Source organism: Argiope bruennichi, chromosome 8 (genome assembly GCF_947563725.1).
Source record: "Argiope bruennichi chromosome 8, qqArgBrue1.1, whole genome shotgun sequence".
NCBI lineage: Eukaryota > Metazoa > Arthropoda > Arachnida > Araneae > Araneidae > Argiope > Argiope bruennichi.
This window is the reverse complement of record NC_079158.1, coordinates 105751461-105773735: the sequence shown is the minus strand read 5'-3', so window position 1 is coordinate 105773735 and position 22275 is coordinate 105751461. Positions and strand designations below refer to the sequence as shown.

The window sequence follows — 22275 nt, the reverse complement described above, 5'->3', positions numbered from 1 at the left end:
CCTGTGAAAAGCCTTTACATCGAAAGTTACGAACCTTCCCTTGATGTAAGAAGACGAATGCTGTCTTTGAATTATTATTTTAGAATTCAATCAAACATGAATCACCCATTTTATGATTTTAAACTTCGCCCTTACTTAGTTAGACTGCAAGAGGCTAGAAAGTCGTCCATACCAGTGTTTTTTACAAGAGTCCAAAACTTCCTTTCAGAAAACCTACTTAACCTACACGTTACTCCACAGCTGATAAATGATTTCCCACCTTGGAAAAATCTTAATATGCAATTTTTAAACCCATTCAACACTTTTAACAAATCTGAGACAACAGAAGTTATTTATCAGCAAATTTTCCTTGAACACAGACAGCAATACAAAGACTTTCTTCCAATTTATACCGATGGGTCAAAATCATCTAATCATGTCTCTTTCGCTGTTGTCTTACCAGATACAGTCATTTCTTTTACACTTCATTCCTTTTGTTCAATTTTTACGGCAGAAATAACTGCGGTTTTATATGCATTAGAAGAAATTTCAGAGAGACAGACAAAAAAGTTTATTATTTATACCGACTCTCTAGGTGTGTTACAATCACTAAAATCATTTTATCTTCGTCGACATAATCATCCTTTGGTTTTCAAAATTCTAGATATTTTTAACAAACTGATTTCTCGGGATTTTACTATTTTATTCTGTTGGGTACCCTCTCATGTAGGAATTCTGGGCAATGAAGAGGCAGACAAGGCTGCTAAATTGGCAAGTATTCCAGCGTTCACATCTATTCCTGTAAGCGACTTAAATAAGCACACTAAAAGGCTTCTTTATTCCAAATGGCAAGCTCAATGGGACCTTGAAACTAACAATAAACTACATACTATTAAACCTCATGTACAACCGTGGTCTTCATTACCTAATCGAAAAGCAGACACAGTATTAACCCGTTTACGTATTGGACATACGAGATTCACCCACCGCCACTTGTTACTAGGTGAACAACCACCTCTATGTTCCCAGTGTGACTGTCAAATGTCTGTCCAACATATATTGTCAGAATGTCCAAATTTCAATGCTCAACGTATGCACTTCTTTCAAAATACGAACACTCCATTACCTTTCTTACTTGGTAAGACACCACATGTTCAAATTTTTGCATTTTTGAAATCAATAGGTTTTTATCCACATATTTAAGTTTTCATCTTTCTCAAAAGTTTTCATTTTTAATAGCTGAAATTTTATAATTTAATCCTGAAAAACACAGTTTGGCGCAGCATAGCCAATATCATGGCTCTTGTGCCAATAAAATCCACAAAATCCAAACCAGGGTTTTTACAAGAGTCCAAAACTTCCTTTCAGAAAATCTACTTAACCTACACGTTACCCCACAGATGGTAAATGACTTTCCACCTTGGAAAAATCTTAATATGCAATTTTTAAACCCATTCAACACTTTTAGCAAATCTGAGACAACAGAAGTTATTTATCAGCAAATTTTTCTTGAACACAGACAGCAATACAAAGACTTTCTTCCAATTTATACCGATGGGTCAAAATCATCTAATCATGTCTCTTTCGCTGTTGTCTTACCAGATACAGTCATTTCTTTTACACTTCATTCCTTTTGTTCAATTTTTACGGCAGAAATAACTGCGGTTTTATATGCATTAGAAGAAATTTCAGAGAGACAAGCAAAAAAGTTTATTATTTATACCGACTCTCTATGTGTGTTACAATCGCTAAAATCATTTTATCTTCATCGTCATAATCATCCTTTGGTTTTCAAAATTCTAGATATTTTTAACAAACTGACTTCTCGGGATTTTATTATTCTATTCTGTTGGGTACCCTCTCATGTAGGAATTCTGGGCAATGAGGAGGCAGACAAGGCTGCTAAATTGGCAAGTATTCCAGCGGTCAAATCTATTCCTGTAAGCGACTTAAATAAACACACTAAAAGGCTTCTTTATTCCAAATGGCAAGCTCAGTGGGACCTTGAAACTAACAATAAACTACATACTATTAAACCTCATGTACAACCGTGGCCTTCATTACCTAATCGAAAAGCAGACACGGTATTAACTCGTTTACGCATTGGACATACGAGATTCACCCATCTCCACTTGTTACTAGGTGAACAACCACCTCTATGTTCCCAGTGTGACTGTCAAATGTCTGTCCAACATATATTGTCGGAATGTCCAAATTTCAATGCTCAACGATTGCACTTCTTTCAAAATACGAATACTCCATTACCTTTCTTGCTTGGTAAGACTCCACATGTTCAAATTTTTGCATTTTTGAAATCAATAGGTTTTTATCCACATATTTAAGTTTTCTTCATCTTTCTCAAAAGTTGTTTTTTTATAGCTGAAATTTTATAATTTAATCCTGAAAAACACAGTTTGGCGCAGTATAGCCAATATCATGGCTCTTGTGCCAATAAAATCCACAAAATCCACAAAATCCAAACCTTTCTCATAATGAATGCAATATATTTATCTCCGAGCCTTTCAAAAGTTTTGTTGTCAAAAGTAACAAATAATATATCGTAAAGATTCAATTTTTATAATACCATATGTCTAGGCCCGGTATAGTGTTTATCTACCAAAAGCTTGGCGCAGTATGGCCAAACATGGCTCTTGAGCCAGAAAAATCCAACCAACCAACCAGATTCAATTTTTAAAATATCTTATGCTACTTTTAACAATGTCAACTGTAAATCTGCCATCTGTCTCTGCGAAACTTTATTTATGATCAAAATAGTATTCACATAAAAAAAAGATTTATTTCTAAGCTTTTGGAAAGGAAAAACATTGGATGAATCAATCACACTTTTGAAATTTGCTGAATGGCTGATCGAAGCAGTAACACCTTTTATTTCTTGCACTGGCTAGGTAAATATAATTCGATTTCGAAAATCAATTGATAGAAAATTGCTCTTTTATAGGAATTAATGTATTTTCTTGCGTATGTTTGATGCGATGTCAAAAATTAACTTAACGTCATGTATTTGATCTTCACTTTCAAAGAAACTCCTTTAATATGAAATGAATGGCATATTAAATATTAATTAGACCTCATTTGAACCACGAATAATTTATTTTGAAGATTTGTAATCTTGATATCATCAGTCATATTTTTCTTTTTATATCCGAAGAAACTTTTAGTTTAAACACAGTTCTGTTTCATTTTATTCTGCGATATTTGTATAATTATTTAAGATATTTAATTAAAAATATTTTAAAAGAAATTTTTTTTTCTTTCGTCATAAATAATCCATTAGAAATGAAAAGTGAATCTAATTAAAATTATTTAAATATTTATTAATTTTTTTTCCTTTGTACTGGTTTTTAAGTTCCCTAAGCTACAAATATTAGTTAAAATTTAACTAATAATATTTCTGTGATAGAAAAAAGAATTGGGTAAAGAAAGCGTGGATTTAAAAAATATTTTATACAATATTCTGATAGTTGATTAAAATATTTTTTTTTCTTTCACATAGAAAGATTAAGTTTTCAAAGTGCAAAAGGCGCATATTAATCGAAATTTGTCATTTCCTGCAGTAACTTCTGAGGAAATCTTTTAAGAAAAAAATAATTTCAGGTCATTAAATTTGCATGTTTCTGTCAAATTTTGAACCATATCCATTCAGAGGAAATCTGTCTATTCTTATATAAGAATCTAAATTAACATGAAAATATAACTACAAAGCAAAGAGAGTTAAACGGAGAAATTTGATACACAGATTTGTAATCTAAAATGTAGCTACATATCAAAATTGGAACCAACTCTGTCAGCCTGCCCTTTTACAAATATTTAAACGCGATGATTCAAAAATGCAATGATTCAAATTAAATGCATGAAATTTCATGTGTTTTTGTGACTACAAGTGTAGTTCTGTGCGAAAATCTTGGTTTTAATCGGTTGAAAAAATGTGGTTCAAAATACACATCCGGTGTTGTAGTGTTTATGTTATAACCGTATTCCAGTGATTAATCACTAAAAATTACACACTTATAGGCTCTTTTGTAAATATTATTTGCAACCAGCATGTGGTTAATAAGGCACCAATACATTAATTAAAGAATATGAGGGAGATATTTGACGAGACCACTCTTGCTGATTTCATTTAGCGTGGAGAACTTTTCATACAATTTTGCCAATTTCTTCTAAGACATCGAGCGAAATTTTTGCTCACGAGCATCCTGTGTTCATTTTAAACAGCATAATGTATATGTATATTGGCAGGCTGTTGTAAATTGTGGGTGAATTCGATATAAATAATAACATGGAAAAAAAATGTGTGTGACATTTTAATACAACCAAAATTTATACTATTATCAAGTTTCATATATTAATCATATTACTTCAAGGCAATCAAACTGTGGTTAAAATCCCATCGGGATTTTTTTTAAAAATCTTTTGAGATTCAAAGTATCTTCCTAATATGCGATCTACTTTTCTTAATTGTGTAGTTAATTTACGAATCAATAGATGACGCCACATAGATTGTTTTTTTTTTCTAAACATTTTTTTTTTCTTCGCCATTTTATCGCACGCTCCAAATGAAAGCTAGAGAATTTTATTTTGTGATAGCCATCGAAGAATTAACTGTCCAATTCCTTTGTGAATCATCTGATGACAACTGTTCGCCGCGTTCATGAAGGTGAATGATGCGAAAAGTCGTCCTTAGATATTCTGATACTGAAAACATCCATAACCAAAGAAATCACGACAAACGATTAGAAGGACCGAGAGTATTAGGTTTGAAATGCCGAACTTACAAGCAATTTAAAGCTTCTATTTTTAAATAATAATATAATTTATTTAATATAAATTAAACTTTTTAAAAATAATTTTTAATGAAAATGTATGGGGCACCACCTACCGATCCTTAAAGTAATTACAAAGTTAAGTAAAGTAGATCGCATATTGGGAAAATACCAGATTCAATATATAAACCATGACTAAATGACTAGTAAAAAGCAGAAATTGTAATTTGAAATTCCCTATCAAATATCGTTACACAATGAACTATTTAGCCTTAAGTATTTCACTAGGGGGAGTAATGGAATAAAAATATCTTATTCTGAAATAACAGATTATATGGATTATTTGTTTATTAATCAACATAATGGCAGAGTACTGTTTGGCGCCAGAAAATACGTATTAACCAATCAACTATTCTACATAATGCGCCAAATGAGCCATTTATTTTAAGATTTTTTTACCCGCATCCATTTCTTGCAAAAATTTGAATTCCTCTTGCTCAAAAAAATTCGAATTAACAAACCAACAATGCGCAATGCATCAACTATCGAAGCGAAAGAAGAAAGAAACTATTGAAGTTTTCCATTTTAAAACCTAAACCTGCATCTATTCCCATCTAGTATTTGAATTCTTTTTGAATAAAAAAATTCGAAATAACCAAACCAACTATTCTATATAGTTTACCAAATGAGAGGCTTTCGATCCATTCCATTATCGCACGTATGGCGCAGTTTGGCCGAGATTGGCCCTTGTGCCAAAAAAAATCCAAACCAACCGACCAAAATCGATCTATTCCATTTTGAAATCTAAACCCGCATCCATTCCCCTCTAGAATTTGAATTCCTTTTTCGCCAAAAGATTCGAATTAACCAACCAACAATTCTACACAATGCACCAAATAAAAAAATTTAAAAATTTTAATTTTTAAAATTTTTTTTAAATTTTATTCTAAAATCTAAACCTATATCTATTCCTTGCAATTTGAATTCCTCTTGCGCCAAAAAATTCGAATCAACCAATCGACTATTATATATAATACGCCAAATGGTTCATTCTATTTGAAGACTTTCGATCCGCGTCTATTTCTCACAAGAATTTGAATCAGAACCAGTACGTAATAAAGGAAAGAAAGAATTTGATTCACACAGACAATAAAAAGCCGAATTGCAATGATTGATTGATTGAAATGTGATGAGAAAGGGATTTTTGGCAACAAAAGCCGTTATCTCCCAATGCCAAATAGTCTAACTTTAAATTAAACAAGTAAGCTTTAGTTGCCAATTTATGTTAACAAAGAAGTGAAAAAAAAAACCTCACAGAATGTAGTATACTTGATGTGATCAGTTTCAGAATCGTATTTTAAATTTGGTTCACTTTCCCTGTGTTTTTTTTTTTCATGCTTTATTCAATTTTTCACCATTTGCAAACAATAATAATAATAACATTTATTGTTTTGAATGTTTTGGAAACATACCAGTGAATAATTAGAGATAAAGCCACTGAAGTGAGCATTAATCTCAAAAAGCATTTTCAAATCAAATCAATCAATCAGAATCACGTGTTTTGCAATTAATGTAGATGTTTAGTACATTGCTGAACTATTTTACTACCGAATAAATTTATCTGTGAAGCTAAGTCTCCGAAATAAATAATCAATTAGCAATCAGTTTCCTCTGTTCTGAAGCAGTTGTGGAATTTTTTTTAGTACGAAAGTCTTGCAAGCAGGTAACACTAATACGCTTTTAAGGTACTTCTAAGCTCTACTATTACGAAAATGGATAATAATGTGAAATTATCAGAGTAAAAATATTGTAAGAAAATGTTATAAATTGATAAGCATGAATGTAAAAATCAATCAAAAGCGGTTTTTCTTGGAATAAAATTGTGATCGTTCCCTTTTAAATCTGTATTTTTATTAAAGAAATAAACTTAAAAATAGTTACTTAACCCTAATTTTCTGAAACAATTTCTTTTATTAGGTTTTTTCAAGTATTCTTAGTGTCCCGAAAGGATGATAAGTGAATGGTGTAAGTATATTTTCGCATCTATATATATACTTGCCGCTTCTTGCGATCAGCTGGTTCGCCAGAAATATGTGCTTAATATTAATTAAATCTAGAATGTATAACTTGATACTAGTGGTTCACTCAAAAAAATATTTGTAAGCATCAAATTTTGACAGATATTAAAGCTGTATTAACCCCTTGAATACGGTTGTAACTTCCTAATTAATGGCACATGCTATTTTATATATTTATTGTTATTTTGATTCTTATAATAATGTAAGGAGCATTTGAGATATTGAAAGCGTTTCTAATTGATTTTTATATTTTTAAATGCTTATTACTTTCGCTTGATTACAGACTTAAACTAAAAATTCAGCAATTCGAAATCCATGTCAGGCATGCCATTGTACGCGAAGGAGTTAACAATTTTATCCCTCCGCTGTTACACATTTCGTGTACTCAGTTGGATGCTAAAAGTAGCTAGTGTACCAACATTTCCAGAAAAAAAAACCCCAATAGGATGAATTGAATGATAAAATAGATTGTGACTTATTAAACAGACTGATAGAGGTATAAGAAATATATTACCACGTAAATAGAATACCAATATTGATTCCATATAAACATGGCAGGCAATTTGTTAATATTTAATGATTAACTATTCAAAGAATGGGAAAGCTGCTGATTTGATGCTTCCCGATATATGAATAAGAGTTTTAAATTAAGTACGAAAGTTTCATGTATATTTAGTAGGAATTTTTGTAAATTATTGCTGCTACTAAATATTTCGAACTGGATGGTGTAGTATAGCCAAAGATGGCCAAAAAATACAAACCAACTAACCAATAGATATGTCGTACCTATAGATTTATAGAAGTTGAATAGAGTAAAATTTTACAAATATTCTCAATCTATAAATTCTTATTATGCACATAATATTCACCATTTTTAAACATAAAACCGTTCTTTGCACTTAATGTTTCATAATTTTATTTGTTATATTATATATTAGCCGCCTTTGGCAATCGACTAGATTATTTAGGAAACATTTTCATGAAATCTTTTATATTTAACTTTGTCTTAATGGCTCCTTCATTAAAGCATTTTATAATAATATTTGTTCTATTATTTAATGTCATTTCCCAATACTTTGTATTTGAAACCAGGAATGACTAAATTTCAATTAATTTAATAATATCCTTGGTGAATTGGAATTCCTTCATAAAAATATCTAGGTTGGAAAGTGGAATTTCTCAATATTGAGATTTTAAATATGTTAAAGAATATGCACCACATGATCAAAAGTACTCGCTTTTGGAATTATACATTTTTTTTTTTCATATATCTCCAGAAATATTGGACACACATTCCTTGAATTGCATTTAAGCAAAGAATAGATATGAGCTCACATTTTAAAGTGAAGATTCGGTCGTTAAGACATTCATGAGATCTACTAGAAAGTGAGGAGGAAGGAAATGACTTGCGATTACTTCCTTTCGTGAAAGGTTGATAAGTTTTCAACTTCCTACAGGAGTTTGAAATAAAATATGAATTTTCGTAAAAATAGCATAAATGCAAAAATTTGTATTTCTGTATACATGTAATAGCGATAATTTATAGATGTAACGAGTTATATGAATATAGTTCACATTTTTAACATCTAAAGAGTATATCCGTATGAAATGTTGAATAAAACGCCAGAAAGGTTTGACCGTCTGTTGGCCAAGGTTTTCGCAAGAATGCAAACACGGCAACTCCAAAACAGGATGACTGTATAAATTAAACCTGCATTCAGAAAAGTAACTCTATGCATAATCATTCACCTGATACAAAGATTTGTTTATTGCTGTGAAATATAAATATGTATAAGTGTTTTAAATCGAATTTCTTTGAAAAAATTTCTGCATCTTTTTACCATTCTGTAGGCATTTTTAACAATCAAAATTGAAAAATAAACAAATAAAACGTCAAAATGAGGCGTCGTCTTGAATAGCGCTTGACAAGAGATACCCAAGTCTACAGGGTTAAATCTGATGTCTAATCTGTTGATTACCATTGTGGTTCTACGGCAAAATTTGGTATTTGTGCATTAACCGCATGTCATCAATGAATCGCCAAAAAACGCATGCTAGATTCATGTCAGTGACTGATATTTCGTAACCACTGATTGCCAAATGGCATGAGGTTATATATTATATAAATGCCGTTTTTCTTGACTATGCTGTGAAACACACAACTGTCATGCGTGGTATCTTGAAGATTAAGATCTGAGCATCCTCAACGTTCACGGTATTGCCTTAAGTCCATAATTTGTGCGAGAGAAGCGGGATAACTTCATTTTTAAAGCATATGTTAGAAACTATAAGAGAGACCATTATCGCCATTTTTAACTGCAATGTTATTAATCAAGAACTGCCCTTAATGCATCTATATGAACATAGGATAATTTAGAACCCATTAAATATCCTATGTTCAAATCGCTCAAAAGTCATATGATTTTTTGGGGGAGGGAGGCGAAGAACAACCGAATGCTTAAATGAAATTTTGGAAAATCTCATAGATTTAGCAACACAAGTGGGAATGGCTAGAATTTTAGAGTAGATCTGTTGTCTTCTGCTCATACCTTACCGTTGAGTAAAGAATTTCTCCTGCCTCGGGGAAATAATGAAAAAGGAAATTTTATCAAATCCCTAAGGTAGATGATCAATTTCCGGACGTTGTTAAAATAGCAACTCTGTGGGGTGATTTCCCTAAAGAAAGTGATTTGATCAAATCTCTTAACCATTTTAGTAAAAAGATGAAATAAATAAGCCAGGTCCCGCAGAACTCTGATTCACTTGTTACTACTCCCTTTTACCTCGCATAAACATCTCATTTTTGGCGAGGCGGCACCTAAATGTCCCACATGTCGTGTAGATTTCACCATTAATCATATTTTAATCGAATGCCCATCTTTTAATTCCTCTCGTTTAAACTTTTTTAAGTCATCGTCAGCCCCTCAGGGGCTCACCTACTATAGGTGAGTACGGGTGTCCCAATCCCGAGGTTCCCAGGGATCTTTACTCATTTTATGTTTACTCTCCCCTACGCCTATTGCTTTCTGCTTGATCCTTCCATCCCTCGACGGCAAGCGAGGGGGCTCTCCATGAGAAGCTGTCGCCGCTCTGTTTGCTTCTTGCTTCTCATGGACAGCCACAAACCCCCACGTGTTGGCCGTGCGTGGCGACCCATTAGACGGGAGGTGCACTGTGGTCCCCGGTGTGTCAATCGGCTTGTAGATGGTCACGTAAGTGGTTAGTCTGCTAGGGATCAAGCGAAGGGGTTACTCCTTGGGCTTGGCGTTAAGGGTGGTCACTGTCCCCGGGGGTAACTCCGAGCGTATAGGTACCAGTTAGCATTATGGTAAGTGCTGAGGCGAGGGATATCTAGAGCCAGTTACTGCCATCCCGAGTAGGGCTCCGTGGTGGGCGATGCCGCTGGGCCTGAATCCCCATCAATATCGTATGGGCAAAAAAAACTTTGCTCCCTTCAGTGGGCAACAGAAGAACGTTAACATTTTTGAAAAACCTTTTGACAAATTCTTTGTTATCAAACGCATTTCAGAAAACAATGAATCATTTAATAGTGTCTCACCATTTCTAGTAGAAAAAGCAATGACAGGAGCAGTTGGAGAAGTTGTATCAACTCGGAAACTTCGCTCTGGCGACTTACTTGTAGAAGTCGGTAGTCGCAAACAATCTCAGCAAATAATTAAACTGAAGGCATTAGCATCTATAACTGTTAGTGTAAGCGCTCATAGGACGCTTAACTCTTCAAAAGGCGTTATAACCTGTGGCGAGCTATTCAACGATACCTTGGATAAAATTACAGCAGAATTGAAACCCGAAGGAGTGACGCATGTACGCCGGATAACAATTCGGCGGGATGGACAACTTCTTCCTACAAAACACTTTATTTTGACATTTAATAGACCTAAATTGCCAGAACGGGTAAAAGTGGGCTATATGAGACTAGCAGTGAGGCCTTACATACCGAATCCTCTCCGGTGCTTTCAGTGCCAACGATTTGGACACTCGAAATCCAACTGCCGCGGGACTATCACTTGCGCCCGGTGTGCAGTAAAAGGCCACGAAAGTCAGCAGTGTTCTGCTGAAGAAAAATGTGTGAATTGCAATGGCAACCACACTTCATTTTCTAGATCTTGTCCACGATGGTTGATGGAGAAACAGATTCTAACAGTTAAGCATAAAGAAAATATCTCATACTCTGAAGCTAGGCGTAAAGATAATGTCCAGACACCGACACCTGGTGTAACTTATGCTTCCGTTTTGCAAAAACAGTTTTGTGCAAATTGTTCTTGCACTAATTGTGTTAAAAATATCAGTGAAAGTAAACCGCCTGTGAAATCAGATTCAGATACTGAAAAGTCCGTAACTAGTGCTCCTGAAACTGGGAAACCTGAGATAGTTCAACGCAAACGAAAATCGAATAAATCGCTAAAACTTAAGCTTTCGAAACGTGGTGTTTCCGAAAAACAGCTTTCTCAAAAGATAAAAGCGTCAAGTTTACATAACTCTGTCGCTCTGGGACTTGCGAGTCAGGGTATAGTCCAAAAGGATCTATCGTCCATTTTCAGTGGCGTGCCCAAAAGTCCCGAACTTATCGCACTACATCCATCCGAAGAGGAGGATGAAATCCAAATGAGTTGCGATTTATCGACAACTCTAACTAATGTCCCTAATACCTCTCATGCAACATTTTCTTGATGGGTCTTTTCCTTTCTTGGAACTGTCGTGGCACTCGATCCAAGCTAAATGAAATTAGGACCATCCTTAACGATTTTCATCCAGCTTGCTTCTGTCTTCAAGAAACTTTCTTGAAATCAAACATGCCTCTTAAATTGCGGGGTTATAATACTGTTCGGAAAGATTCGGACAGTAATTCGCATAATTCTGGAGGAGTTTGCATTCTGACCTCCAATTCTTATCCCAGCACACCTCTCTCACTTCATACTAATTTGCAGGCTGTGGCGGTTCAAGTACATGTACGAACATTAATTACAGTCTGTTGTGTTTATTTACCGCCTAATGATTCAATCAGTCAAAAAGACCTTGATAGTTTAGTAGCGCAACTTCCAGCACCATTTATATTACTTGGTGATTTCAATGGCCATAGTACGTTGTGGGGTTCGCATAGCACAAATTCTCGTGGACGACAGATTCAGCAGTTCATCACTAATAATGCTCTCTGTCTGCTAAATAATGAAGAGAAAACGTACTTCCACGAACCCTCGCGTACCTTTCACAGTTTAGATCTCGCCATATGTTCACCAATGCTTTTTCCGTTGCTAAATTTTACAGTTGGAAACGATTTACACGAGAGTGATCATTTTCCTGTAATAGTATCTCATGCTGATGGTGGTGGTACGACTCAAGGTCGACCTCGCTTCCTATTCCAGCATGCGAATTGGACTGATTTTTCACAACTGGCTAAAATTACTGAAAATATGATTAACACAGCAGATATCTCGTCAGCAGTACAGATAGTCCATGATTGCATTATGAAAGCTGCAAATAAATGTATCCCCAAAAGCTCACCCCGTCTACGGAAATTCCGCAGACCGTGGTGGAACAAGGCTTGTCACGACAGTTATAAGAAACAAAAACAGCTTTGGAACAAATTTCGCAGATACCCAACAACAGAAAATCTTGTTGCATTTAAGCGAGCCAAAGCTTATGCTCGCTGCATTCGACGGCGTAGCCAGAGGGAATCCTGGCTTAAATACGTCTCCTCCATCACTTACTCTACCTATAGCAAACTACTATGGAGGAAAGTGAAGGCAGCTAATGGAATATACCCGGAATTTTCATTTCCTGTGTTGAAATCGGGAAATGTAATTTATTCCTCACCTGTAGAAGTTGCCAATGTTCTCGGGCGAGCATTTGAAAAAGTTTCAGCTATTAATTCATACAGTCCTAAATTTCAAGTGAACAAAAAGCGAGCGGAAGGAATTAATTTAAATTTTACTGCACGTAAGTCTCTTGCGTATAATAACGCTTTTAATCTGTTTGAGCTGAAGAACGCCTTGCGTCAAGCACATGAAACTAGCCCTGGTCCTGATGGAATCACTTACAGTATGCTTCGCCATTTAGATGAGGCGTCGCTGTCCAATTTGTTAAAACTTTTTAATCGAATCTGGTATGAGCATAAATTCCCTAAACAATGGCAAGAGGCAATAGTGATTCCAATCCTTAAGCCGGGAAAGGATCCTGCCAGCCCTTTGAACTACAGGCCAATCGCTTTGACGAGTTGTATATGCAAAACTCTCGAGCGTATGGTCAATGCCCGCTTAGTGTTTGAGTTGGAGAAACATGGATACATCTCACCGTTGCAGAGTGGCTTCCGACGAGGACGCTCAACATTTGATAACATAGTTCTCCTGGAGACACAAATTCGTAATGCCTTTGTTCGCAGGAATCATCTTGTTTCCATCTTCTTCGATATTGAAAAGGCTTACGATCGTACGTGGCGTTACGGTATTCTTCAAACACTTTTAAATTTGGATTTTAGAGGAAACCTCCCTGTTTTTATTCAAAATTTTTTGACTACTCGGATATTTCGTGTACGTGTCGGTAATTTTTATTACGATCCTTTTATCCAAGCTGAGGGTGTTCCACAAGGAAGTGTCCTCAGTGTTACGCTTTTTATAACTCACTTTAGCGAAATTCTACAGCAACTTCCACCATCTGTTCAAGGGACACTATATGTTGACGATTTGCAGATTTCTGCTCAAGGCTGTAATATGCACTTGATTGAAAGGCAACTGCAGAATGCAGTGAACAAACTAGTTTCCTGGTGTGAAAGAAATGGGCACACTCTTTCTTCAGAAAAGAGTCGTTGCGTACATTTCTGCCGGAAACGAAACATGCACCCAGATCCTATAATTAACATTCAAGGAAACGCCATTCCTGTTGAGGATGACGTGCGATTCTTGGGAGTGATTTTTGACAAAAGACTCACTTTCCTTCCGCATATTCTATATCTGCGAAAGAAGTGTGAGAAATCTCTTAATATCCTAAAAGTGCTGTCAAATACTTCATGGGGAGCCGATCGCCCATCCCTTCTCCGAATATACCAAGCCGTTATTTTATCCCGTATAGATTACGGTTGCATGATATATGGTTCTGCACGCCCTTCTGTTTTGCGCAGGCTTGATACGGTGCATCATTCTGCCCTGAGAATTTGCTCTGGTGCTTTCCGCACATCACCTGTAGAAAGCTTATATGTCATCTGCAATCAAATGCCTCTAGATCTGCGACGTCGGAAATTAATTGCACAATATTATTTCCGAGTGCAGTCGATTCCGAAACACCCTGTTAGGCAGTTGTCTCTACCAGTTGGTCTTCGTAGACTATATGATGCACGCCCCTCTCACATTCTTCCCTATTGTGAGAGAGTAAAAATTCTGCTGAATGATTCGGGACTCCATGAGACTACAATTCAACCTATTAATTACTTTTCTTTCCCACCTTGGGATACTCCAAATTTCTCATTCTTGAACCCGTTTACGGGATTTGACAAATCCACAACAGCACCTATTATCTTTCAGAAGCTCTTTCAAGATCATCGCAGCCAGTATTATTCGTACACAGAAGTATTCACTGATGGGTCAAAATCTAATAGTCATGTCGGTAGTGGTGTTGTTTTACCTACTCAGACATATAGCTACAGTTTGCCCACATCATTCTCTGTTTTGACTGCTGAATTGGTTGCAATAACACATGCCCTTGAAGTGATTTCAACTTCTTATACACGCACCTTTTGCATCTACACTGACAGCAAGAGTGCTTTGGAATCTCTTTCCAATTTCAGTTATTTGATGCATCCGGTTGCTTTGGAAATCCTGGTTTTTCTTCAGTCCCTTGAAAATAAAGGGTTCGAAATTCTATTCTGCTGGGTTCCGAGCCATGTCGGAATACCTGGAAATGAAATGGCAGATGCTGCAGCAAAATCCTCAAGCACTTTTCATGAACGAGCGCTTCCTCATGGCGATGCAAAGACATGTTTTGCTCGGCACGTTCACATGTTGTGGCAACGATCTTGGGATCAGCAGATTTCTAACAAGCTGCATTCTCTCCAACCAATGATTCGCTTATGGCCTACCATTCCAGTGCGTGGGCTTGATGTAAAATTGGTTCGGCTCCGCATTGGTCATACACGATTCAGCCATAAACACCTTTTATTTGGTGAACCATGTCCAAAATGCACGACATGCCATACAGTTTTAAGTGTACGTCATGTTTTAATAGATTGTCCTGCTTTTAATAATCAACGGTTACGATTTTTTAATACAGTGTCTATAGACATGCTTGAACTACTGGGTGAGAAACCTCACTCTAACATTTTTAAATTTCTGCAGACCATTGGTTTGATGCATTTTATTTAAGTTTTGTCCAATTTGGAATCTTTTTCGTGTGTCAGTAATTTATGAACTTTTACTTTTTTCATGGATGTTTTTTAAATACCGTTTTAATGCATCGGCTTGCGATTGGAATTTTTAACCTTGCCTAGTTTTTTTAATCGGAATAACCTCTTTAAATATCTTTGAAATGCTTCTTACCATTTGATTGGCGCAGCATGGCCAGATATGGCTTTTGCGCCATAAAACTCAAACAACCAAACCAAACCATTAAGTCATCGTCATTGGCTTTGCAGGACCTGGTGGGTGAGAAATTCCACCCAAACATTTTTAAATTTTTAAAATCCATTGGCTTTTACACCTGTATTTAATACTTTTAACTTTTGTTCACGCTTGACTTCCTCAACGCTTCATTATAATGCGTTCTTTGCACTACTGTTTCATTTAGATTTTAACCTTGTACGTACTTGAACATTTATTTTTGAATCTGAATGTAGATAACTTTTTCTTTTATACTTTATCATGTCTGGTTTTATAGTTTGGTATATGATTTTACCATTTGCTTGGCGCAGCATGATCAAGTATGGTTCTTGCGCCAAAAAACCCTAACGAACCAACCAACCAACCCTTTTACCTCGCCGTTTTTGTAAAAGTCCTGTGCATGCAATATGTGGGAATACAGTAGAAGGATATGGATGGAAAGTTCTATGCTATTTATTCCAAAAAGAAGAGAACATTTAAAGATCAAAGTGAAAAATTTTGCAAAATGCTTGAAAAGATCATCTGAAAAAAAATGGAATAAGTATCTTTCAAGAAATTTAAAAATACGTCAGTGGATTCTATAGTTTTGGTTGATGTTCCTAAGGTAGATAGAGGCCCATTAGATGGAAATAACTTTGAGGGGATTGCATTAGATAAATAATTTATACCAAATTGGTACCTCGGAATTATAAAAGGTTGATTAAATAGAAACGCTCTTCAAATAGCTATTACAACATTTGCGGATTAATCTAAGTTTGCGGGAGATTGCAAGAAAATTATTCTTATTTGGAAGGCGAGGATTTAAGAAGTTTTACTGTAAACAATGTAAAAACAAAATGTAAAACCCCCACAACAACAAAAATGTGCCTGTAAAAAAAACTAACGTACTTTGTAATTCGAAATGCCACAAATCAACATTTTAATAAAAGGGAATGAAAGCTATAATTCATTCTAAAAATGTTTAAAATCTCCTTAAAAATCTCCTTTTAGTTCTTAAAACTATCAGCTTAAGTACATATTTATTTTGTTAATTGGTTTTGAATAAATAATTTGTGCTTCAATAATTATTGTTGCATTATCTATTCCACTTTTAATAATGTACGGTTTGCTAAGTAAATGCTTTTAATATCTAAACAATATTAATCTTTTCAATAAAACAGTTAGGAGATTTGATCATATCACGTAGTTTCTTTAAGAAAATCACCCCCTCATATTTATTTTAATTGAATGATCGTCTACCTTAGGGAATTGTTTTTGCTTGGCGCAGTATGGCCAGATATGGCTTTTGCGCCATAAAACAACACAAAACCAAACCAAACCAAACCGTAGGGAATTGATCGTCTACCTTAGGGATTTGATCAAGTCTCCATTTATATAATCCTGCAACATCCCCATCCCCAAAGCACATATTTTTTTTTTTTCTTTTTCTCTACCATCTTAAACCATCCACATCCTGTATGGTTTGATTTCAGAAGAAAACTACAGCTTTTATTCTCTTCTAGTGCTTCTTGCTTATGGATTCGGAGGAGGAATTGTTGCATTGGTACTTCCCAAAATCTGCCTGTGTTGCTGTGGTTTCACTTGCCCTGGAGTGAGGAAACATTCCGTTGCTTCGCGCATTCACAGCAACATCGGAGACGTGGAGGCTGGCAGCCTATTTGCCAGGTCACAAAGTTCCGGCGCTGTGGGTTTTCCTTGGTACATCAACTTGATGTTCTTTCTCTTTGGTTTTACAACAACTGTTGTAATTGTCCTCGTGGAAATGATGGGAGGCTTCGATGGTAACCTGAAAAATGAGACTATAGATGGAAATTTTGAGACCACTAAATCTATGCACTTGTTTAATTTTACGACAGTGTTGCCGTCAATGTAATAAGGGTTGAGCGTTATGTAAAATGATAATAATGTGGTTTGAAGATTCAAATTTTAAAACAATTTCGGTTTTCAAGTATGTGTGAAATGTGTTTTTAAATATTTGTAAAAATAGTATTTTCATGGATAATTTTAAATTGGAATCTTTTCTGTTTCTTTTGTAAAATTTTAAATGAAGTTTAAAAGAATTTTGTGTGTGGAATGTGAAGATACTTAATGAAATAAATGAATCAGACGATTTTGAATCTAATCTGTTACCATCCATTTTTCATGCATCTTGTTTGTGACTAAACTAGTCAGACAATATTACAGAAATGTTTCATTTCTATATAGAATATCTCAAAAAGTCACTAACAAACTTAAAGTATCATTTTTAATATAACATATCATTTTTATAATGAAGCATAGGATCGCAAGTATGAAGGGTGAATGTAACAGGAAGCTCTTTGTTAACGAAGTAAAAGAAAAACACGCACCAAATGAAGCGTACAGTACAGGCTATGCATGCAAAACATGGGTAATCCCCGAAGCATTGGAGAAACAAATCAACTCCTTTTTTAAAAAGCAATACATTGGTCGAGAAATAATTTCTACACCACAGAATTTAACCTAATTGTTTTTTTTAATTTATAAAGATTTAATGATAGATATTATAAAGAAATTATGCCATTAAATAAAATTTCTATTGCATCTTACCCCTCAGGGGCTCACCTACTATAGGTGAGTACGGGTGTCCCAATCCCGAGGTACCCAGGGATCTTTACTCCATTTATGTTTACTCTCCTCTCCGCCTTCTGCTGTCTGCTTGATTCTTCCATCCCTCGACGGCAAGCGAGGGAGCTCTCCATGAGAAGCTGTCGCCGCTCTGTTTGCTTCTTGCTTCTCATGGACAGCCAAGGCCCCACGTGTTGGCCGTGCGTGGCGACCCATTAGAAAGACGGGTGGTGTACTGTGGTCCCCTGTGCATCAATCGGCTGGTAGCTAGTCACCTTAGTGGCTAGTCTGCTAGGGATCAAGCGAAGGGGTTACTCCTTGGGCTTGGCGTTAAGGGTGGTCACTGTCCCCGGGGGTAACTCCGAGCGTATAGGTAACCGATTAGCACTATGGTAAGTGCCGAGGCTAGACGTCTAGAGCCGGTGGCTGCCATCCCTTGTTGGGCTCCGTGGTGGGCGGTGCCGTCGGACCCGAACCTTCTTTAATATCGCATGGGCTCTTCCAAGAAATCTCCCTTCAGTGGGCATCGCACAGTCCAATCTTTTGTAAAAAATAATTCGTATCATGATTCTTTCTTTGTCATTAAGCGTGTTTCTGAGTTAAATGAAACTTTTAATTCTGTATCTCCTTTTCTTGTACAGAAGGCGTTTGCAGCAACAATAGGGGACGTCACTTCAATCCGTAAAATGCGTTCAGGTGACTTGCTTGTTGAAGTAAATTCTAAAAAGCAAGCCCAACAAATAATGAAATTGAAAGCTTTGGCTGATATCCGAATTACTGTAAGTCCGCACTTATCTTTAAATTATTCTAAAGGTGTCATAACTTGTGGGGAATTGTTTAATGTTCCCCTTGAAGAAATAGCAAAAGAATTAAAACCCCAAGGAGTGACCAATGTACAACAAATCTCAATCCGGCGGAACGAGCAAATACTTCCCACCAAACATTATATTAACTTTCCATAGCCGAAATATACCAGAATTTATATATGCCGGCTACATAAAATTACCTGTTAGACATTTTATTCCAAATCCATTACGGTGTTTTCATTGCCAGCGTTTTGGTCACTCGAAAGCCAACTGCCGCGGGTCACTCACTTGCGCCCGCTGTGCTGAGAAAGGCCACGATAGTCAGCAGTGTAGCGCACCCGAAAAATGCGCAAACTGCGATGGCAATCATGCATCATTCTCTCGAACTTGTGAACGTTGGCAACTGGAAAAACAGATAATAGCAACTAAAGTAAAAGAAAACATATCCTATCCAGAAGCCAGGCGAAAGGTTTTGTCTCAAACACCTAAACCTGGTATAAGTTATGCAGCTGTTGTCCAAAAACCATTCTGTGAAAACTGTTCATGCTCTAACTGTACAAAAAGCAATCTAAAAACAAAACCGAACCCTAAAATTTCAGACTCTGAATCAGAAAATTCTACAATAAGTATTCCTGAAACTAATGAAATTGAAACGCACAAAATAAAATCCAAATCCAACAAATCCCTGAAGCTAAAGCTTTCAAAACGTGGCCTGTCTGCAAAGGATTTAAATACAAAATTTAAAAAATCAAATTTGCGTTCATCTGTCGCACTGGGACTCGCAAACCAAGGTGTCGTCCATAAGGACTTAACGTCCATTTTTGGTGGAGCATCCAAGAGTCCCGAATTAATCTCGCTTCATCCATCTGAGGGGGAGGATGAAGAATTTAAAATGAGTTGCGATGCCTCGCAACCTCCACCCATTGTCCCTAATTCTTTACCAGCAACAAAAATTTCTTAATGGGTACCTTCCTTTCTTGGAATTGTCGCGGCATTCGGTCCAAACTAAATGACATCAAGACACTTTTAAACAAATTTCATCCTGTCTGCATAAGTGTTCAAGAAACTTTCTTGGCACCAAACATTCCTATAAAATTACGTGGCTACAACTGTATACGAAAAGATGCAGACACAGGATCTCGCAATTCCGGGGGTGTTTGTATCTTTACTTCAAATCTCTATCCAAGTTCGCCTCTCAAATTACAAACTTCCCTACAGGCTGTGGCTGTACAAGTTCATGTACGGAAATTAGTCACAGTCTGTTGTATTTACTTACCGCCACATGGTGCCATCTGTCAGCAGGATCTGGACAACTTAGTGGACCAGCTTCCTTCGCCTTTTATATTGCAAGGTGACTTCAACGGACATAGTACTTTGTGGGGTTCGGGTACTACAAACTGTCGTGGGCGGCAGATTGAGGAGTTTATTTCTAACAACTGTCTCTGCCTGCTCAATAACGACGAATTGACGTACTTCCACGAACCCACACGTACCTTCCACAGTCTTGACTTGGCCATATGTTCTCCTGAGCTTCTGCCGTTGCTAACCTTTGCCGTTAGCAACGATTTATATAATAGCGATCACTTTCCTATAATCGTCTCCCATGCTGATAGCGGTGGTGTGACTATTTGTCCTCCTCGTTTCCTGTTCCAGCGGGCGGACTGGACTGCTTTTTCGCAACTGGCAGATATCACAGAGACAATGGTCAATACATCAGACATCTCGGAAGCAGTAGTACATGTCGTTAACACCATAATGAACGCCGCTAATAACACAATACCAAAATCATTCCCACGTCGACGAAAGTTTCGAAGACCGTGGTGGAATGAAGCCTGCCGTGACAGTCTCAAACAACAGAAAAAATTGTGGAACAAGTTCAGAAGGTACCCGACAACAGAAAATCTTGTTGCTTTTAAAAGAGCCAAAGCACTAGCTCGACGCATTCGTCGTCCAAGTCAGAGGAATTCATGGATATCATTCGTTTCTTCTATAACATCCTATACTTCTAGTAAAACCTTGTGGAAAAAGGTAAAGGCTGCTAGTGGGATTTATAGTGAATCATCACTTCCTATTTTAAATACTGGAAATATGATGCATTCTGCCCCTTTAGAAGTAGCCAATATTCTTGGCCAAGCATTTGCACAAGTGTCCGCAATAGATTCTTATGGTCCTAACTTTCTGAGAATTAAGAATCCCGCGGAACGGTTGCCCTTGCATTTTAATGACAGAAATACCTATTCTTATAACTGTGAGTTTAGGATGTTTGAACTAGAAACAGCATTATCTCAAGCCCGTGATACCAGTCCAGGACCAGATGGGATTACTTATAGTATGATCCGGCATTTGAATGCTACTTCCCTTTCCAACCTGTTGCTGTTATTTAACAGAATTTGGAAGGAGCAGAAGTACCCTTCACAATGGAGAGACGCTATTGTTATACCTATCTTAACACTTTACCGACCGGTAGCGGTTCGAACATACTATGCCATTTCACCGCCCGCTCAGCTGCACTCGAGAAAACGACAGCTGAATTTTTTTCAGGGTATGCTGAATTGGTGGAAAACGTAGTCACCACAGATCGGTCAAAAGTCGATTAATCGACGACCGGTCGGTAAGCGCTGGGGAGCAAACGTCGAATAATCGAAGACCGGTTGGTAAGCGCTGAGAACAAAACGTCGATTAATCGACGGCCGGTTGGTAAGCGCTGAGAACAAAACGTCGATTAATCGACGGCCGGTTGGTAAGCGCTGAGAACAAAACGTCGATTAATCGACGGCCGGTCGGTAAAGTGTTAAAACCTGGAAAAGAATCTTCCAATCCTCTGAACTACAGACCGATTGCTTTAACGAGTTGCCTTTGCAAAACATTTGAGCGAATGGTCAATGCTCGGCTCATATACGAATTGGAGAAACAAGGATGCATTCCCCCGTTGCAAAGTGGTTTCCGTAGAGGTCGCTCTACCTTTGACAACCTCATTTTACTGGAAACCCAGATCCGCAACGCATTCGTTAAGAGGAACCACCTTGTCCCCATATTTTTCGATATAGAAAAAGCCTATGACCGTGCTTGGCGCTTTGGCATACTTTCAGCACTTTATAACTTTGGTTTTAGGGGAAATCTTCCCATATTTTTAAAGAACTTTTTATCTCATCGAACATTTCGCGTTCGTTTAGGCAACTTTTATTCAAATCATTTTATTCAAGCTGAGGGAGTTCCCCAAGGAAGTGTCCTCAGTGTCACGCTTTTCATCATCCATCTTAGTCAGATTTTAACAATTTTACCTTCATCTGTACATGCCAGTCTATATGTTGACGATCTGCAGATCTCGTGCCAAGGTAGTGATATCAATATAGTAGAAAAACATTTGCAAACCGCCGTGGATAAATTGGTAGGCTGGTGTGATAACAATGGACACACTCTCTCTCCGGATAAGAGT

The 22275-nt window shown here is 36.6% G+C and overlaps 1 protein-coding gene across 1 annotated transcript; it reads left to right on the top strand.

The window, feature by feature from the left end:
• The first annotated feature begins 6730 nt into the window (after positions 1-6730).
• Positions 6731-17518, top strand: LOC129981877 (uncharacterized). Its single transcript, XM_056092916.1, has 2 exons — positions 6731-6788; positions 16950-17518. Exons 1-2 carry the CDS (start codon positions 6773-6775, stop codon positions 17318-17320), a joined length of 387 nt encoding a protein of 128 aa, XP_055948891.1. The 5' UTR covers positions 6731-6772; the 3' UTR covers positions 17321-17518.
• Positions 17519-22275: the final 4757 nt, after the last annotated feature.